The following is an 18,798-nucleotide window of genomic DNA, read 5'->3' as shown; positions in this document are numbered from 1 at the left end:
GTGGCATAGTGGTCACAGGCAGACACTCTGGATCCAGAATTCCCGAATACTTGAGGTTCCTGTCTTGCTGAGACATACCCTCTGTGCCATCTTAGGCAAGTGACTTCCTTTGAGAACTTCTCTTAGGGCTGCTTTGAGGATTAAAAGAAAAAACAAACCTGAAACCATGCAAAACGCTTAGGACTGTGACTGGCCACATACAAGCTAAAGAGAGTGCAGAATTTCAGAACAGGTCTCACCTCTCTAGCAGTGGAGGCTGGGTTAGCTTGGAAAGAAGAGACAGGGAGGCCAAAGAGTCCATGAGTGAGTACTTACCAATATTCTTCTGGATCTCGATAACGAAGTAATTATGTGGATCCTGGCAGCTAAAGGAAAAGACCTTTTTCTCTCCGGCTTTGATGGACAGGGTGGTTTCCCATCTTTTATACATGATGTAACAGAGTTTCACTGGCAGAGCCTGGGTCGCAGGCTTCAGGAGGACTGTGACGCCGCTTCCACGTGGCAGATCAATCTCATAAGCTTCAGAAAGAAGGAAGAAAAATAATAGAATGAACTAGGGCTGCCAACCTGCTGCCGTCCCCTCAGCTGGTCCAGAAGGATGGTCTTCTGAACCCTTTTATTCCTTCCTCCAGGTCTGAGAAGCGGGGTGATACCAAATGACAGCATCATCCTTACCTGTGGACAGAACCCGGCCACTGAGGGCTAGGCCCTGATGTTCATCTCTGATATGGCTTATTCATTTCTCGAAAAATTAAAAGCACTGTACCATGTTCTAGATGTCCAGAGCAGTATGCGTCCAGATACCCCTATCTGTGCAATATTAAACAGAAACTGCCATATCTCTTCACAGTATGACTGTAGGTAAAAGTCCACACATAGAAACTGTCTTTCTGTAGAGACACATGTTTATCTGTGATGCCTCATTTGCCCTGTGCACACATATATGCAACAGTGGAGGCTGGGTAAACTTGCGGAAATTAGATATAAACATATTGATCGATGAACTTGGCGAGTCAGAGCCAAACATGGCTCAGACCTCAGACCGGCGCTCAGCAAAATTACGTGAGCAAACTGTATCAAGCAAGACAGACGGGGGTTGGTTACTAAACAGAGAGGTGGGTGCATCAGGTCAGGATGAACCAGTCCCATCTCCTTCCCATTCCCTCTGCTTGAGAGATTTTTAGGTCCTCCCAGGCCAAAAGGAAAAGCTGTTTTTCTCCTTAGTGATCCCTGTTCCCTCCTGGATTTGGGTGCTGACTGTGGTCTCTGGGTGGCTGACGGGCTGGGTACAGAGAATGGGGGGACAGTCTTCTGGAGGAGGGAACCATGGGGCTTGTCAGTCCTCTCCCCCACCATGTTTGGCACAAACAGCCGCTTGGCACCTGTTATGGCACCTTGTGCTCCATAACCACTTAGCCAGTGAACAGCAGTTTAACCAAAAGCTTTACTTTCCCCTTTCCTTTTTAAAATTTTTAGAATCAAATTTATTGAGATATAATTTACAGACATTAAGAAAGACCTAAAAGACTTTTGACAAATGTGTATACGTGTGTATACCACTGCGATTAAATATAAGGTGCACTGGGACGACCCAGAGGGATGGAATGGGGAGGGAGGAGAGAGGAGGGTTCAGGATGGGGAACACATGTATACCTGTGGCGGATTCATTTTGATATTTGGCAAATCTAATACAGTTATGTAAAGTTTAAAAATAAAATAAAATTAAAAAAAAAAGAAAAAAAAAAAAGAAGTCATACAACAACAACAACAACAACAAAAAAAATGTTCATCATCCACAGAAGCTCCCTCAGTGCACTTAGCCACCGACCTCCACTCCTGGCCCCAGAAAACTATCAATTAGTTTCGCCTGACTTAGACTTTCCTGCAAAACAGCAGCTGGCTGCTTTTGCTCAGCATGTCTGAGGGTCACCCACGTTACTGCATGGGTCTGCCGTTTGTTCCTTTTCATTGCCGCATAGTATTCCACTGTCTGGAGAGACTGCAATCTATTCATCTGGGCACCCATTCGGTGACAACTGAGTTCTTTGCAGTTTTTGACCAACCACGTGACTTCATTTTCCCAGAGCTGCAAGCCTGCTCAAGAGCTGTGCTCACTTCTCCCACTCAGGGCACACATGTGCCTGTGTTCCCACCTGCCAGTTGCTGTGTGCCATCAAACACCTGGATTTTTGTCAACCTCCTCTGAACCCCCTCCCCCTCATTTGCTCTATGCCCACCCCACCCGCCAGCAGCTCTTTATACTGGGTGGAAACTGATCTCTCAATCTGAGATAATGAAACCGAGCAGGACCATATGGCCCTTGTGCCCGCCCCCACCATGGCCTCTGCCTGCCTTCTGCCTTTAGTCAAACTTGAGCCAAAGAACAAGTTTCATCAGAGAAGTGAGAAATGTGGGAACAAAGGAAAACAGTCAAAGAAGACTAAATAATAATAGTGTAGTCATTAAGCACAGTCAAGGACCTTTAGTTCTTTCTCAAGGGCTGGGGATAACATTGAGTGTATCCTGTGAGCTGTCTTACAGATAGCAAAGCACCAGGTGGCGAAGTTAACTACATGCTGACCAGACTGTTTCCAGGACTTGAGCTGCCTCAAATCTGAGAACGGACGGCAAAGAAATAGGAACAAGCGCACCCCGCACCTGAAGATTAACTGTACGCACAACAACCAAGATGGTGCTGGCCAGACCACTGATGACCGATTTGAAGCTGGCTGTTAGAGATGACTGTGCTGTTTCTGCATGTGCCCCCACCCCTAAATCCGTCTATAAATGCTCTCACCTCCCGCTTGTCGGTGGCGGCGGGGTGGGGGGGGGTTGGCCTTTGCACAGATGTCTGCCACCCTCCCCCTACAGTTGCTGCCACCTGAAATAAAACAAACTTTCCTTTCCACCAACCTGGCCTGTTTATTGCCTTTTGAGCAGCAAGCAGCTGGACTCCCCGCACATCCCCCCTCCTTCGGTAACAATAATGAACTGCAAATATTTCCTGCAGGTTATGAGGGAAGAACTTTACCCTCTGGGCCTCTGTTCCTTCCTTTGTAAAATGAGGAGGTTGGACTAGACTAGCTCTACCTGCCCAGGCAGCTCATCTATGATCAGTATCCAAGGAAATAAAAAGCCATTTTGCCAATGTAAGCATTCCCTACTACCGCCCAGCCATGACACGCGACTAGGAGCTCAGGGGCACCGGCACAGCTGGCTTCGCTACTTTGTTTCCAAGAGGGCTCAGGTTTTGCATATTTTGGAGCAGGGCTTCTCTCTCTACCCTCAGCTCACATCCCTCTCCACTTTGGCCACTGAGCACAGCTACCTTTGCCCTTTTTCCTGACCACAAGCCTCTTTGCTACCTCAGGGCCTTTGCATGTGCTGGTCCTGGTTTTTATAATGCTCTTTCTCTAGCAAAAGCTGGTTCCTTTTTGTTTTGGGGGGTCTTAGCTCAAAGATCACCTCCTCAGAGTTGTCCCTGACCATTACCCAAAGTGTTCACCCCACCCCAACCCAGCTGTCCTGCCCCTGCTGTTTGTTCATCCTCTGGAGGACCCATGTTATTCATTCCCACCTCCCGAGACCAGAACGCGAGCCGCTGCCTTCCAGAGGGCAGCAGGAGTTTGCCTGTCTTCCTCGGTGACAGCCTCGGGACCCAAACAGTGCCTGCTGGGTGCCCTCATGGAGGCAGAATTGACGACCCGCCTGACAGCACCACATGAACTCTCCACATTCTTGTCTTTGCACCACTTAATTTCTCATAGACTTACCACCATTCCTGTGTTTCAGTTTGGGCTATAAATCTTAGTGGGACTCTTTAGTTCCTTATAAATCAGGCACTCTGAGCTTTATAATTAATTGCTTCAGAAAAAGAAAACATCCTCTGAGGCAGAAGTTTCTTTACTTACTGCTTCATCTTCAAGCAGCATGGCCTTTGAGAATCTTCTGAGAGAGGGGGAAGGTCCAGGGGTTCTTTAAGATACTAGATTAAAAATGAGTCCAAGGACTTGCCTGGTGGTCCACTGGCTAGGGCTCCATGCTCTCAACACAGGGGGTCTGGGTTCAAACCCCGGTTGGAGAACTAGAGAACCACAAACCACAAGGAAGATCTGGTACAGCCAAATAAACAAAATTTTTAAAAAGAAATATTTAAAAAAATAAGTCCAGATGCATGATCAGAAACCCAGTGGGCAGATGTATATCTGAACTGAATATGTAAACCCTTGCCTTCTTTTTCTGTAATCACAAAAAAAGGTTTCACCACATTATTTGTAAAAAAAAAAATTCTTGGAGCACCCAGTTCTTTGTGGCCCCCTACCCTGGGCCTCCAGGGGGGCTAACTCGTTGTCCAGTGAAGCTGCAATTTGTCTCAGGGCTGCGGTCTGGCTGGCTAGGTTACCAATTTCTTTCTCATTTCTCCTCTTTGGTAAAAATATTCAAAAATTCTTGACTCTTACAATTACTGTTTTTTGGGTTTTTTTTTACCCTGCCTTGAAGCTTGTGGGATCTCAGTTCCCTGACCAGGGATTGAATGTGGGGCCCCCTGCAGTGGATGGGCAGTGTCCTAACCACTGGGCCTCCAGGGAATCCCTGATGACTGTTACTTTAACTGACTGTTAGACCCTAAGCAGATCAGTGGTTCCCTAAGATTGGAGGTGGGAGGAGGGGATGGAAACAAAGAGGGCAGAGGAGACAGTGCAGGGTGAAATAACCGTTCTGTATCTTGACCATGATGGTGATTACAGGCGGCACACAAATGCCCAAAGTCATCAACCTGGGCACTTGAAATTGGTAACGTTTATTATGTGTAAGCTATGCCTCAATAAATTAAAAAAAAAAAAAAAAGAGGGAAAACTTGTGTTAGAAAGACTGTGTTTCTGCACAAAGTAGGCACTTAATAAATGAAAAGAAGAATACTCATGACCACAGTTAAAATATGGTTTAATAATATTTTGAGGTGGGCTGAGTTTCTCCCAAGGTAAGTGTAATAATTTCATATAGCTTTAAATTAAATCTTGAGACGAAAAGGCTGATCTCACTAACATTTCTCTACTCAAATCCTCTCTCCTGCTTTTCAGCAGTACCCCAAATAACTCTGCATGTATGACTATCTATCTCATTATCAATGACAGCCAAAAAAAAATGTATGAGCTCTTTCAGAAGTTCATTGTTTTTTCTTTTTTTTAAATATAAATTTATTTATTTTAATTGGAGGTTAATTACTTTACAATATTGTATTGGTTTTGCCATACATCTGTTTTTTCTTTTAAATTATTTGAAGTCACCTATTCATTCCAACAGCTTTTAGAGTCATATGACAAAGGTCCATATAGTCAAAGCTATGGTTTTTCCATTAGTCATGTACGGATGTGAGAGTTGGACCATAAAGAAGGCTGAGTGCCAAAGAACAGATGCTTTTGAACTGGTGTTGGAGAAGACCCTTGAGAGTCCCTTGGACTGCAAGGAGATCCAATCAGTCAATCCTAAAGGAAATCAACCCTGAATATTCATTGGAAGGACTGATGCTGAAGCTGAAGCTCCAATACATTGGCCACCTGATGCAAAGAGCCGACTCATTGGAAAAAACCCTGATGCTGGGAAAGATTGAGGGCAGGAAGAGAAGGGGGCGACAGAGGACAAGATGGTTGGACGGCATCACTGACTCATCATGAGTTTGAGCAAGCTCTGGGGGTTGGCGATGGACAGGGAGGCCTGTTGTGCTGCAGTCCATGGGGTGGCAGGGAGTCGGACATGATTGAGTGACTGAACAACAACAACAACTATGTTCTAGGGACCATCCTTGGCGCAAATGATGTAATAAAAGCAGCCAGAGTCCGTGTCCCCTGGGGGTTAATAGTCTAGACTAAATGATCTGTGACGGGCTGTAAAAATGATAAAGTTCTAAGTCAGAATAGGACCTTTGTGGGACCTGGGAGTCTGAACTGGAAACTTTTGTGTTTTTTTTAAAATCCCTACAGTAGGAGGTAGGGATTCCCTTTCGTTTTTCTCCAGATGGAAAGCCAAATGTCCCAATGCTAATGATTGAGTATGCCAGTTCTTCCTTAATGAATTGCTGATGCTACTTCTGTTGTTGCTTTATTTTGGGGTCTAAATAACCCAGATTTTCATCCAAATTCATTTCGGAAATACAGCAGATGGAGCCTTGTCAGATGAGTTAAATGACTCACTTGGGTGGACTTTTAACATCTAACCATGCTTCTTCACTCTGACTTTGAGATGAACAACCTGGAATGCTCTACGGTCAGGCCCTAGCTCATCTCTCTCCTTCAGTGCCCCAGACCAGAGGATCCCCCTGGTCCAGAGCCCAGTTCAGTTCAGTCCAGTCGTGTCCAACTCTTTTCGACCCCATAGACTGCAGCATGCCGTGCTTCCCTGTCTATCACCAATTCCCGGAGCTTACTCAAACTCATGTCTATCAAGTCAGTGATGCCATCCAACCATGGGTCCAGAGCCCAGGCAGCACTGAAGGCCTACCTGCCTTTGCACAAGGAGGGGATCTTTTATTATACGCTGTTTTCATAGCATATAATAAAGGGAAGGCCACATCACCCACTGGACTGTCATTTTCAACTGCTCCCCCCTCATCCTCAGTGATTAACATACCAGCTGGAGGGGCACAGCCAGAGGGAGAAGATAATGATTCAACCATATATATACTTGAAACCTGGGCCCTCTTTACCCAGCCTCCCACCAACGCTAACCCCTTGCATGCGTGCCCAATCACTCAGCCATGTCTGACTCTTTGCCACCCTTTGGACTGTAGCCTGCCAGGCTCCTCTGTCCATGGAATTTTTAATGGCAACCCATTCCAGTACTCTTGCCTGGAGAATGCCATGGACAGAGGAGCCAGGTAGGCTATAGTCCATGGGATCACAAAGAGTTGGACAGGACTGTGCAGCTAACTTCCAATTTTCACTTTTATTTCACTATAATAAAAGTAGCAGAGAGACCCCGACCCCTGCCACTGCTTGAGTAAAATAACTTATAACTCATTTATCACAAATGCTTGGAGTTTGAGAAGGACACCTTGTTTGCACATCTTCCCTCTTGCCCACTCCCCACCATTCATCACCCCTTGAAATGAAAATTTCAACCCTGTAGAAGCAATCTCACCCCACTCCAGTACTCTTGCCTGGAGGATCCCATGGACGGAGGAGCCTGGTAGGCTGCAGTCCGTGGGGTCGATATGAGTCGGACATGACTGAGCAACTTCACTTTCACTTTTCGCTTTCATGCATTGGAGAAGGAAATGGCAACCCACTCCAGTGTTCTTGCCTGGAGAATCCCAGGGACAGGGGAGCCTGGCGGGCTGCCGTCTATGGGGTCGCACAGAGTCGGACACGACTGAAGCAACTTAGCAGCAGCAGCAGCAGCAGAAGCAATCTCAACCTCCTACCACAACCCCCAGCCCACTCCCACCAGTCATGCTGGCACATCTGAGTGCTTGATAAATGCACTGTGATTTAAATAAAATGGATAGGCATCTTCTTCTTCAGCATCTCTTTCTTTTGTCTCCCCAGGAACTTGGTATTTCGTTGGTCTGGTTATTTCTGAAGATCTATTACCCAAGTTCACAGGAACCCAGACAAAGCTCCAGATTGCAGCACGATTTCGAGGGCTCAGGGGCTGAAAGAAATCCAAGGCGACCCTTACGTTAGCAGTGCGTGGGCTGCCGGCTGGAGAGCTTGCAGGCGCCACACGTGGGCACCTGAGTCACAGCTCTCATCCTCCGCTCCCCTGCCTTCCGACCTCTCCTTATTAGGATGCCTTGCGGAGTTTCTGCCTCCCCAGGAGCTCCTCGGGCGGGAATTTCCAATTGTTTTAATCACCACCATTCATTATTCACCATTCGTTAGTCACCTATCACAGGATATTATACAGATGCCCCTGTTACTCCTTCTCCCTGCCAGTCTCTGTCTTTTTAAGGGAGGCAGATGCAAGGAAGGGGATTCACCAGGGAAACACCAGGAAGTTATCTGTTCCCAGATGTGGCCAGTACAGGTTACAAGACTGCCAAATGTGATTGACAGTTTCTTAGATGGGTCAGAATCTGCTGCCTCTGGGTGTGGTTTCCTGGGAGACTCTGCTCTCATCCACTCTCTCTGTCCAAAGAAGATGAACAGAATGGCTCCCGGCCAGGGTCTGGGCTCAGCCCGGGTGCCAGGAGACACATACGAAGACCCACGGGACGAATGCCCGGGAGGTTGAGAACTTGGACACAGGAGGCAGGCGGTACGACTGTGAATCAGCATGACTGATCAGTTGCAGCCCGTGTGGGAGTCAGATTCCCAGGCAGGCCCATAAGGAGATAATCACTTCTGGGGAAACAGCCCTGTCCTCTTTCGGGAAGATATCCCACTGCAGACCCACATCCTTCTCTCAGTGAGTCCATGGGGCCGATGGCTGGAGTTTGCTCCTCCACAGAGCAGACCCATGCTTTGCTGGCTGAGCATCAAATAAAGCGATGATTTGATTTTAGGGGCCAGGTTTGCAAAATTCAGCTTGTTAGACTGTAGATGCTCACAGCACAAGAGGCAGAGGAAGAGACACCAGCAGAAGGCACGTGGTTCACCCTCCCACCCCGCACCCACCCCGCAGGTCACACCATCCCGATTCCTCCCGCCTCTACTCCTCAGGGCCGCAGTCCCCAACCTTTTTCCACATGGGGGACCAGCTTCCGTGGAAGACAATTTTCCTACGGCTGGGGGTGAGGGGAGGGGGATGGTTTTGGGATACTTCCAGTGCATTACACTTATTGTGCACTTTATTTCTATTATTATTACATCAGCTCCCCCTCCGGTCATCAGGCGTTGAATATTGGAGGTTGAGGACCCCTGCCTTATGGGAGGCAATTGCTGAATTCACAGAACTGAGTGTACGTTTGCCTGTCTGTCTGCCCCATGTGACCCCACCAGATAGTCAGCAACTTGAGGGCACCAAGGAAGGTCAAGGTACTCTGAAGATGCTGAGGTCAGCTATGAACTGTCTCGGGGTGGTCAAGGAAGACTTCACAGAGCAGACTCAAGAGTGGGGTCTAGAAAAATGAGTAAGGAGTTTGCCTGCAGAGAAACGGGTGTCAGGAAAGATAGGTGGAGGGAAAGGCAGGTGCAGCGCCACAGGTGTGAAGAAGACCTTCCTTGGAGCCACTCCAGGGAGTCTGGTTTGCCTAGAGAGTGGGTCGAGGCTGGAGACAGAGGCAGGGGCCAGGCTGGGAAGGGCTTGGTTGTTGCCATGGAGTTCGGGCTTCACCCAGTGGGACCAGGATACCTTGGCAGTGTCGTGGTGAAAAGCTTGGATGCTAGAATTTGACTGCCTGGGATCATTCCTGGCTTGGTACCATTTACCAGCTGTGTCCCGCTAGACAAATTCCTTACTTTCTCTGTGTCTTACTTTTCCTCCCTGCAAAGGGGCGCAATAATGGAATAGTTGTAAGGACTAAATGAGAAAGTACCTGTGAATTGCCAGAACGGTGCCAGGTAGTCAATCAATGATATTATTGTTGATATTAGTAATGATAGCTAGCACATTATAACCACTGGGGCAGTACTCGTGGGGCGTTGTTGAGGGTGAGAAGTAGAGAAACAACTGTTGCAGCAGCCTGGCTCTCAATCTAGAGCCCAGAGTCCTGGCGGGGCTGGGCTGGGAGAGGGCAGGGCAGGTAAGGTGCCTAGGGGCAAACCATCACACTCAGGGTTGTGCAAGGGTGAGTGCTTCCTTACATTTTCCACACCTCCCCTGCCCTGGCCTGGGCCTGCCCAGCTATTATTAAGGTCCTTCCACGTGTGTTGATTCATTCGAATTCAGCATCCTTTTGAGGCTCAGAGAAGTGACCTCATGTCCCTGTCTGCTGAGCTCAGGAGGCAACTGGGAGATTCTGGTTTGACCTCCGCACACTTGCCCTCCCCACCCCCCAGGTACCACATTGAGCTGTCCTCCGGGTAGTTGCCAAAGCTGGTGGAATCAACCAGCAGGAGGGGAGGAAGTACTTGTGATCAAGTACGTGCAGCTGTTGGCTGACACCAAGGGCCTGAGCATGGATACCAACATAACCCATCAGAACAGGTCCTATTTTGGCAGCGAGTGCCAGACTCTCACACCACCAAAGTTAAAGTGTTATTAATCCAGTGGACCTGGGGCTGCACGGCCTGCAGGCTGTGGAGGAAAAACTGGTGTAGCCACCCTAAATCTCTTTGGCGTGGCCTTGGCCAGGTCTGTTCACGGACTGGCAAACCAAGGGGAAAGTCTTACCAACGGCAGGAAGATCAGCCATCTTCCGGCCTGGAAATAGTTAATTTCCCACATTCATATCCAAAAGGACCACAAGGTAAGCTGCTGTTTCACAAACTAACCAGTCTTCCTTGGATGAGAAGCCTTTGGAGTCTAGATACCAGGCCAGCCTTCAGAATAACAATGAGTACTTAATACATGCAGGATCTGTGCTTGCACTTGATAAAATGCCCACAGCCACCCCACGGAGCAGGTTCCAACGTTAACCCGCATTTTAAAGATGACAAAGCCGAGGCTCAGAGAGGTCAAGAACTTGCCCAGGCACGTGTGATTAGTAAGAGGCAGGGCCAGGTTGCAGCCTGAGCAGCCTGACACTGGAGCCCAGCACATGAACACTGGCTCATGGCAGACCCAGCCCTGCCCAGAGAATTCCACACACGGCCAGCCAGGGGCCTGGTGATGGCCACAGTCTACTCTCTCCAAGCGAAACGGAATGAAACGTTTTTTCAGCGGCTGGCTTGCTAGAGACTCTTCAGGCTATCAAAAGGGACAAGAATTTGTTTAAAATAGTTAAACAGGCACTTTGTTTCAAAATCATTTGCAAATGTGGTTCTGGATTTAAACTGAAGGTTGACAGTTCCCCGGAATTCAAAATGTTTGGGGTGTGGTTCTTCTGTGTGATTTTTTTTTTTTTTTTGCAGTGACTCTGGACAAGGACCTGAGAAAAGGGAACCTGGCGTGTTGAGACGTGGGTGGCTTTGTGAGGCTTGCCCACGGGCCGTGGGCATGGGAGGCAAGTGGCTGAGTTGGTGGCAGACAAAAAGCAGCCATCATTCTGGAACGAAGCACTGGGTGCACAGGGCTAGTGCCAGGTCTTGGAAGAAAAGCATCTGCAGAAACCCGGGCTGAAGAGGCTCACTTCTGAAGGCCACTGTCAGTGGGACTCATGGGCGAAATCACACCTATGTTTAAGGAGAGTTCCCCAGACCCCCGCTACCGAATCTCCTTCCTCTTTACTCGGCCTTCAAATCTCAACCCAGCCCTCTGGTTAGCTGGGGAGGAAATACCTTCTCCTGGTAGGAGACTCCCATCTGTCCTTCCAGGCATCAGAGCTGTAAAGCTGCTCCCTCATGCACTGGCTCAGAAACCAGGCAGGGCCTGATTGAGAAGGCACCCCCCCACACACCCCAACCCTGTCCCCCTCGCCACTCCACCCACCTTATTCCCTGGGTTGGTGTGGGAAAACCAGCCTCTTACAGTAGAGGGCAAATCTTTCCTCATTCTCTTTCTTGGGAGTAAAAAAGAAGTGCCCACACACACAGCATCCCCACAGAGAAGCTGAGTGGGTCCTCCCAGGTGGCTCAGCAGTAAAGAATCTGCCTGTAACGCAGGAGATACGGGTTCGGTCCCTGAGTTGGGAAGATCCCCTAGAGTAGGCAATGGCAACACACGCCAGTATTCTTGCCTGGAAAATCGCATGGACAAAGGAGCCTGACGGGCTACAGTCCATGGGGGTTGCAGAGTCAGACACAAATGAGCGGCTAAGCACACACGTGGTGGTCGGGCCGGGGCTGGGGAATGCTTCGGGCTATCGTTGGAAGTCTGGAGGGACGGGAGGCCACAGGACAGGGCCTCGTTTCAGCCCCCAAAAGCAACTGAAGAATTTGCCAGCCATTCTGACAGAGACAGAGTGAAGGGACAAAACTGGTTATTAAATAGTTACTCCCACTAGGGGATTATAAGTAGGAAAAATATGGAGACCCCTGTGAGTTAATGATGACTCAAGAGAGCTGGTTTGCTTAACCACAAAACCAAGCAGGCTTGCTTGGCAGCAGAACCATTCAGCAGAAGCATAAGACGTGCCCCCAGACAATGAAACAATGGCGCCAGGGAGCCCCACATCCTGCCCAGTGAGCGCAGTAAGTTAGGACACGCTCTCTGCACACACACACACAAAAACAATTTGTGGACCAAGCTTGACCATGTAGGGACAAGAAAACTCCCCTGCTCAACTTGGAGGAGGAGCTGATGATGGAAGCATAATATCTACTCAAGAAAGATAAAGAAGTTCTCCTCCTCCCCACTTATCCTTTGATTATAAAAAACCGTAGCCCAGTAAGTTCTCAGGGCACGGCATTTCTCACCCATCCCCTTGTAAACCTCACATTCTGTTCTAACAAATCACTTCTTATTTACCACGTTTTGTGCTTCTCTGGTGGCTCAGATGCTTAAGAATCTGCCTACAATGCAAGAGACTGGGGTTCGATCCTTGGGTTGGGAAGATCTCCTGGAGGAGGGTTACAGTCCGTAGAGCCGCAAAGAATCAGACACAACTGAGCGCCTAACACTTTCACTCATGTATCACTTTGCTCTCTCCGAATTCTTCTCTGCGATGAGACATAAAGGACTATGGAACCAGAGCTCTCTGGAGCTCCTGGAAACGACACAGTTGGTTTCAATGCCAGCACAGGAGCTTCCCAGACTCCTTAAAGAACAGGGCCACACTTTAAGCCCATACACTAAACACTGCAATCATCAGTCAATACGCCAGGAAGGACTGGACATCGACCACGGTTAGAAACAAAGGGCCTGGGGGTGACCAAGTACAACCTCACACCAGGGTGGAACTGGGACCCAGACCTGCCCTGGGTGGGACGGGGGCAGGGGTCAGGGCAATGAAGGAGCCGCAGGAGGAGGGCCAGGGCACGCACAAGAGACTCGGAAGGCCCAAAGATAACTGGTGCTGCAGCTGTTTTGTTCTTTGACAGATCCTGCCTCAGGTTCATTTGTACAAACAGCAGAGGAGGACACCAGCCCCATGCAGACAGCAGCAGCAGGGGGATCACACCCGCCCTCCTGTCCTCACACTGGCAGATAAAGGCCTCTGTGCCGTACTATGTTGCTGCAGTCGTGCCCGACTCTTTGGGAACCCGTGGGCTATGGCCCACCAGGCTCCTCTGTCCATGGGATTCTCTGGGCAAGCTACTGGAGCGGGTTGCCATTTCCTTTTCCAGGCCTCTCCTCTGGAGCCTTTGTGGGTGCCTGGGCACCTTTGGGAACCAGAGTACGAGCCGCAGCCACAGCTGCGGGTGACTGGGCATTGGCGTGAGCCTTGGCCTGGGACTTTGGCCGGCAGAGCCTGAGGCTCTTGGCAATGTGGGCACAAGCATGTTTCCTGGGCTAGGGGTGAGCAATGCAGGTAAGCTGACTACGTGCAGCAGCCACCCTTTGGGATCTTGGACAGGACCTCCTTGGACTTCGTGAGAGCCTCCACAGCCTCAGCACATGCACTCATGGCCTTGGCACTGTGGGCCAGCATCTTCTTCAGGCCCTTCTTCCTGTGCCTCTTGGCCAAGTGCATGTTCCTCAGGAAGCTGGGGTCCACCCCCTTAAGAGATTCACATCAATGTGATCAGGGCTGCTTGATGCCATTTCTGTGCCATTTTCAGGACTGGTTGTGGGTGGTGTAGTTCTTAGACTTAGCCACGTCTACACCGGGGCCCAGGGATCCCAAAGCATCTGGGACCGGAAGGGCGGTGCTACCACTGTAAGAAGGCTGACTGTGGCCACGTGCCTCCAGGGAATGGCGAGCTCGGTCCAGGCCAGGTGCTGGCATACAGAGATGCACAAGGCTGGGCCCAGTCTGTGGAGTCATATCCACAGACTTCAGAGTTCAAAGGACATCATGTCCTCACCTGCTCAGTGAAAGAGACCCACAGTTCCCATTAAAAACCAGTTTACTATTTTTATATCTCTTAGAATAATTATGGAGACAATAAAATAAACTTCAAAGAGCAATGTTAAAAGGAACCTTATGCATTCTCGGCCAATCCAACTTGTTAAATTGTTAGCAAAACAGAGGACCGTGGTGTCCACGCATTCATTTCCTCCTCTTAATTCCTGAATTCCTTAGCAGAGAAGTTTATATGCAGTGATGCACATTCATTTTCTAAAGTAACTAAATGATTCTCCAATGTAGATACTAGTGATAGGCTGTTTCCAGGGCTTGTGCTTTGAGTTATTTATGTTTTTAAGTGGTGATGGGTTTGCAGTTCAGTTCAGTTGCTCAGTCGTGTCCGACTCTTTGTGACCCCATGAATCGCAGCACGCCAGGCCTCCCTGTCCATCACCAACTCCCGGAGTTCACTCAGACTCACGGCCATCGAGTCGGTGATGCCGTCCAGCCATCTCCTCCTCTGTCGTCCCCTTCTCCTCCTGCCCCCAATCCCTCCCAGCATCAGAGTCTTTTCCAATGAGTCAACTCTTCACATGAGGTGGCCAAAGTAGTGCAGTTTCAGCTGTAGCATCATTCCTTCCAAAGAAATCCCAGGACTGATCTCCTTTAGAATGGACTGGTTGGATCTCCTTGCAGTCCAAGGGACTCTCAAGAGTCTTCTCCAACACCACAGTTCAAAAGCATCAATTCTTCGGTGCTCAGCTTTCTTCACAGTCCAACTCTCACATCCATACATGACCACAGGAAAAACCATAGCCTTGACTTAGACGGACCTTTGTTGGCAAAGTAATGTCTCTGCTTTTCAATATGCTATCTAGGTTGGTCATAACTTTCCTTCCAAGGAGTAAGCGTCTTTTAATTTCATGGCTGCAGTCACCATCTGCAGTGATTTTGGAGCCCCCAGAAATAAAGTCTGACACTGTTTCCACTGTTTCCCCATCTATTTCCCATGAAGTGATAGGACCAGATGCCATGATCTTAGTTTTCTGAATGTTGAGCTTTAAGCCAACTTTTTCACTCTCCACTTTCACTTTGCAGGAGCCATCTAAATCCTTCTGTTGTGTCTTTCCCTTATATGATCAAAGACACACACCGTATCGAAGATGTATCTTCAGTTCAGTTCAGTGCAGTCGCTCAGTCATGTCCGACTCTTTGCGACCCCATGAATCGCAGCATGCCAGGCCTCCCTGTCCATCACAAACTCCCGGAGTTCACTCAAACTCATGTCCATCAAGTCGGTGATGCCATCCAGCCATCTCATCCTCTGTCATCCCGTTCTCCTCCTGCCCCCAATCCCTCCCAGCATCAGAGTGTTTTCCAATGAGTCAACTCTTCCCATGAGGTGGCCAAAGTACTGGAAGCATCATTCCTTCCAAAGAACACCCAGGGCTGATCTCCTTTAGAATGGACTGGTTGGATCTCCTTGCAGTCCATGGGACTCTCAAGAGTCTTCTCCAACACCACAGTTCAAAAGCATCAATTCTTCAGTGCTCAGCTTTCTTCACAGTCCAACTCTCACATCCATATATGACCACTGGAAAAACCATACCCTTGACTAGACGGACCTTTGTTGGCAAAGTAATGTCTCTGCTTTTCAGTATGCTATTTAGGTTGGTCATAACTTTTCTTTCAAGGAGTAAGCATCTTTTAATTTCATAGCTGCAGTCACCATCTGCAGTGATTTTGGAGCCCCAAAAAATAAAGTCTGACACTGTTTCCACTGTTTCCCCATCTATTTCCCATGAAGTGATGGGACCAGATGCCATGATCTTCATTTTCTGAATGTTGAGCTTTAAGCCAACTTTTTCACTCTTCACTTTCACTTTCATCAAGAGGCTTTTTAGTTCCTCTTCACTTTCGAGACACATAACTAGGCAGCAAGCTCTGTTTGGACATCGTACATGCTCCGTCTTGCCCGACTCTGCGACCTCATGGACTGCAGCCCACTAGGCTGCTCTGTCCATGGGATTCTCCAGGCAAGGATACTGGAGCAGGTTGCCACGCCCTTCTCCAGGTGATCTTCTCGACCCAGGGATCAAAGCCCAGGTTTCCTGGGTTCTTTACCGTGGATTCTTTACCACTGAGCCACCAGGAAAGCGTTTGGACCACAGTCTGGAGTAAACGAACACATCTATGTGTAGACCCCTCTGAGACTGTGGCCATTTTAAGGCTTCTTGCCACCCTAAGACCTGGGCTTTAACATTTAACTCCAGACTGAATGGAACTGTACTGAGTGGAAGGATAATTTCAGAGTTTACACAGGGAGAGTAAGCTGCATAGTAAGAGACTTTGCACTCGGTAATTGCAGAATTAAACAAATACACTGAGTTTATGACCGCTGTACATAATTCATGATGATATGCTAAAGTGCCACAGGGCCAGTGTAAATCACATTAACATCTTATGAAATGTTAAAAAGAATCATTTTGCCAGACCTTGAGGTGTTAGTCACGATGACCTTAAAAGTCATTGAAGATCACAAGGACAGATGGGGAAGAATCAAAGAAGCAGAGTTAAAACAAACAAACAAAAAACCCCATCTGGGGACTTCCCTAGTGGTCCAGTGGTTAAGAGTCTTCCCCTGCAGGGGGTGTGGGTTCAATCTCCGGTGGGGGGTTCCACATGATGCGTGGTGTGGCCAAAAAAACAGAACACAAACCCATCTGTGTGTGCGCGCAGGGACGCCAGCAGGAGGAGGGGCCTTTCCCTGCCCTGCCATCCAGAAATTCAGAAGTTACTGAAATTCCCATTTCTTCAGTGTTCCCTGGAGCCCTTTGCCAGTGGTCCACCTTTGCCATCAGAGACCAGTTGTTTTAGTTGCTCTGATAAAAAGCTAGCAGGGAGATGGTTAAATAAGAATCCACACACACCAGGTCTATCTGTTTCTTAATTGCAGAGACGCAACCTCTTGACCAGTTGTGGGACAGGACTGGGGAGTGTGGGTGTATCATGTTCCAGGGGCCAGGGCTGCAGCCAACTTGGAAAACATCCTTTTGTCTAAACCTCTTGTTTTAGGGACTGGGGGGTGAGTACCTTTTGTTGTTGCTGTTTCCAGCGATTTTTTTAGTAAACTTTTTTTCCTTCGAGTTTTATTGAGATATCATTGACAAACAGCACCGTGTGAGTTTAAAGTGTACAGCATAATGATTTGACTTATATACATCATGAAATGATCACCACGGTTACTGTCGTTACTACTGTTTCCAGCAGGCTTAAAGGCAAGGGCAGGGGGAGGGGAGATCAACCCACATAGCCTGACTTGGAGAATAAGTCTTTGAACAAAGCTCCCTCAAAGGAACATGGGTCAGGTCAACACAGTTGACTCCTGTGGCAAACCAGGTAGCCCAAGGTAAAGCAGGTCAGCAGAGGAAGGCTACACACTCCAGGAACTCTTTGGGGCCAGACGGACACAAGCTTGCCTCATCGAGAGGGGCCGGGACAGCCCCCGGGAGGTGTTGCATTGATGAGGAGTGGCATTATGGAAGGTCCTATGTCAATGAGGACAATCATTATGGAAGGTGTTTGTCCACGAGGATGGCTGTTATGAAAGGTATTGACATGGGAGGTGTCAAATCAACAAGAATGGATGTGTTAGGGGTTCAGCCATCATGGATCAATGGTATCAACAAGGATACCTCTGAGTGTCCAGTACTATGGGCCTCCAACATCTGTGGAATGAATGGAATCTGTTACCAAATGACCTAGGACTAGGCCAGGTCTTTTAAAGACATTCTAGCCAAAAATCAAATTCTCTAGGTCTGCTCAATGCTAGGACTTAAAAGTGGTTAGGAGGTGGGAAAAGCAGCAAATTGCTCTTCAAAAACAGTTGCTCTGGGTGGAGAAATCAGTTTTGGTCATTAGTTCCCTGATTCCTAGTGATTTAATACTTCTACTTCATCCCTTCCATACAACCAAATTCTTGCAGGAAGTATCTGTAGACTTTTGAAGACAGAATCATTGAGATATTCATTCAGATCGGATCAGATCAGTCGCTCAGTCGTGTCTGACTCTCTGCAACCCCATGAATCGCAGCACGCCAGGCCTCCCTGTCCATCACCAACTCCCGGAGTTCACTCAGACTCACGTCCATCGGGTCAGTGATGCCATCCAGCCATCTCATCCTCTGTCATCCCCTTCTCCTCCTGCCCCCAATCCCTCCCAGCATCAGAGCCTTTTCCAATGAGTCAACTCTTCACATGAGGTGGCCAAAGTACTGGAGTTTCAGCTTTAGCATCATTCCTTCCAAAGAAATCCCAGGGCTGATCTCCTTCAGAATGGACTGGTTGGATCTCCTTGCAGTCCAAGGGACTCTCAAGAGTCTTCTCCAACACCACAGTTCAAAAGCATCAATTCTTCGGTGCTCAGCCTTCCTCACAGTCCAACTCTCACATCCATACATGACCACAGGAAAAACCATAGCCTTGACTAGACGGACCTTTGTTGGCAAAGTAATGTCTCTGCTTTTCAATATGCTATCTAGGTTGGTCATAACTTTCCTTCCAAGGAGTAAGTGTCTTTTAATTTCATGGCTGCAGTCACCATCTGCAGTGATTTTGGAGCCCCCAAAAATAAAGTTTGACACTGTTTCCACTGTTTCCCCATCTATTTCCCATGAAGTGATGGGACCGGATGCCATGATCTTAGTTTTCTGAATGTTGAGCTTTAAGCCAACTTTTTCACTCTCCTCTTTCACTTTCATCAAGAGGCTTTTGAGTTTGTCTTCCCTTTCTGCCATAAGGGTGGTGTCATCTGCATATCTGAGGTTATTGATATTTCTCCCAGCAATCTTGATTCCAGCTTGTGTTTCTTCC

General features: G+C 48.3%; 1 protein-coding gene and 1 pseudogene across 1 annotated transcript in view; both read right to left on the bottom strand.

The window, feature by feature from the left end:
- CDCP1 (CUB domain containing protein 1) overlaps window positions 1-18,798 on the bottom strand; it is a 60,967-nt gene that overhangs the window by 30,787 nt on the left and 11,382 nt on the right. Inside the window, exon 2 of the mRNA XM_006077497.4 lies at window positions 316-519. Coding sequence (XP_006077559.3) covers window positions 316-519 — 204 coding nt within the window. The remainder of the gene's footprint in view (window positions 1-315; window positions 520-18,798) is intronic.
- Window positions 7,288-14,395, bottom strand: LOC112581270 (annotated as a pseudogene).

The sequence above is a fragment of the Bubalus bubalis genome, chromosome 21, assembly GCF_019923935.1.
Source record: "Bubalus bubalis isolate 160015118507 breed Murrah chromosome 21, NDDB_SH_1, whole genome shotgun sequence".
Classification (NCBI taxonomy): Eukaryota; Metazoa; Chordata; class Mammalia; order Artiodactyla; family Bovidae; genus Bubalus; species Bubalus bubalis.
The sequence above is the reverse complement of the archived record's forward strand: the minus strand, read 5'-3'. Positions and strand labels throughout refer to the sequence as shown.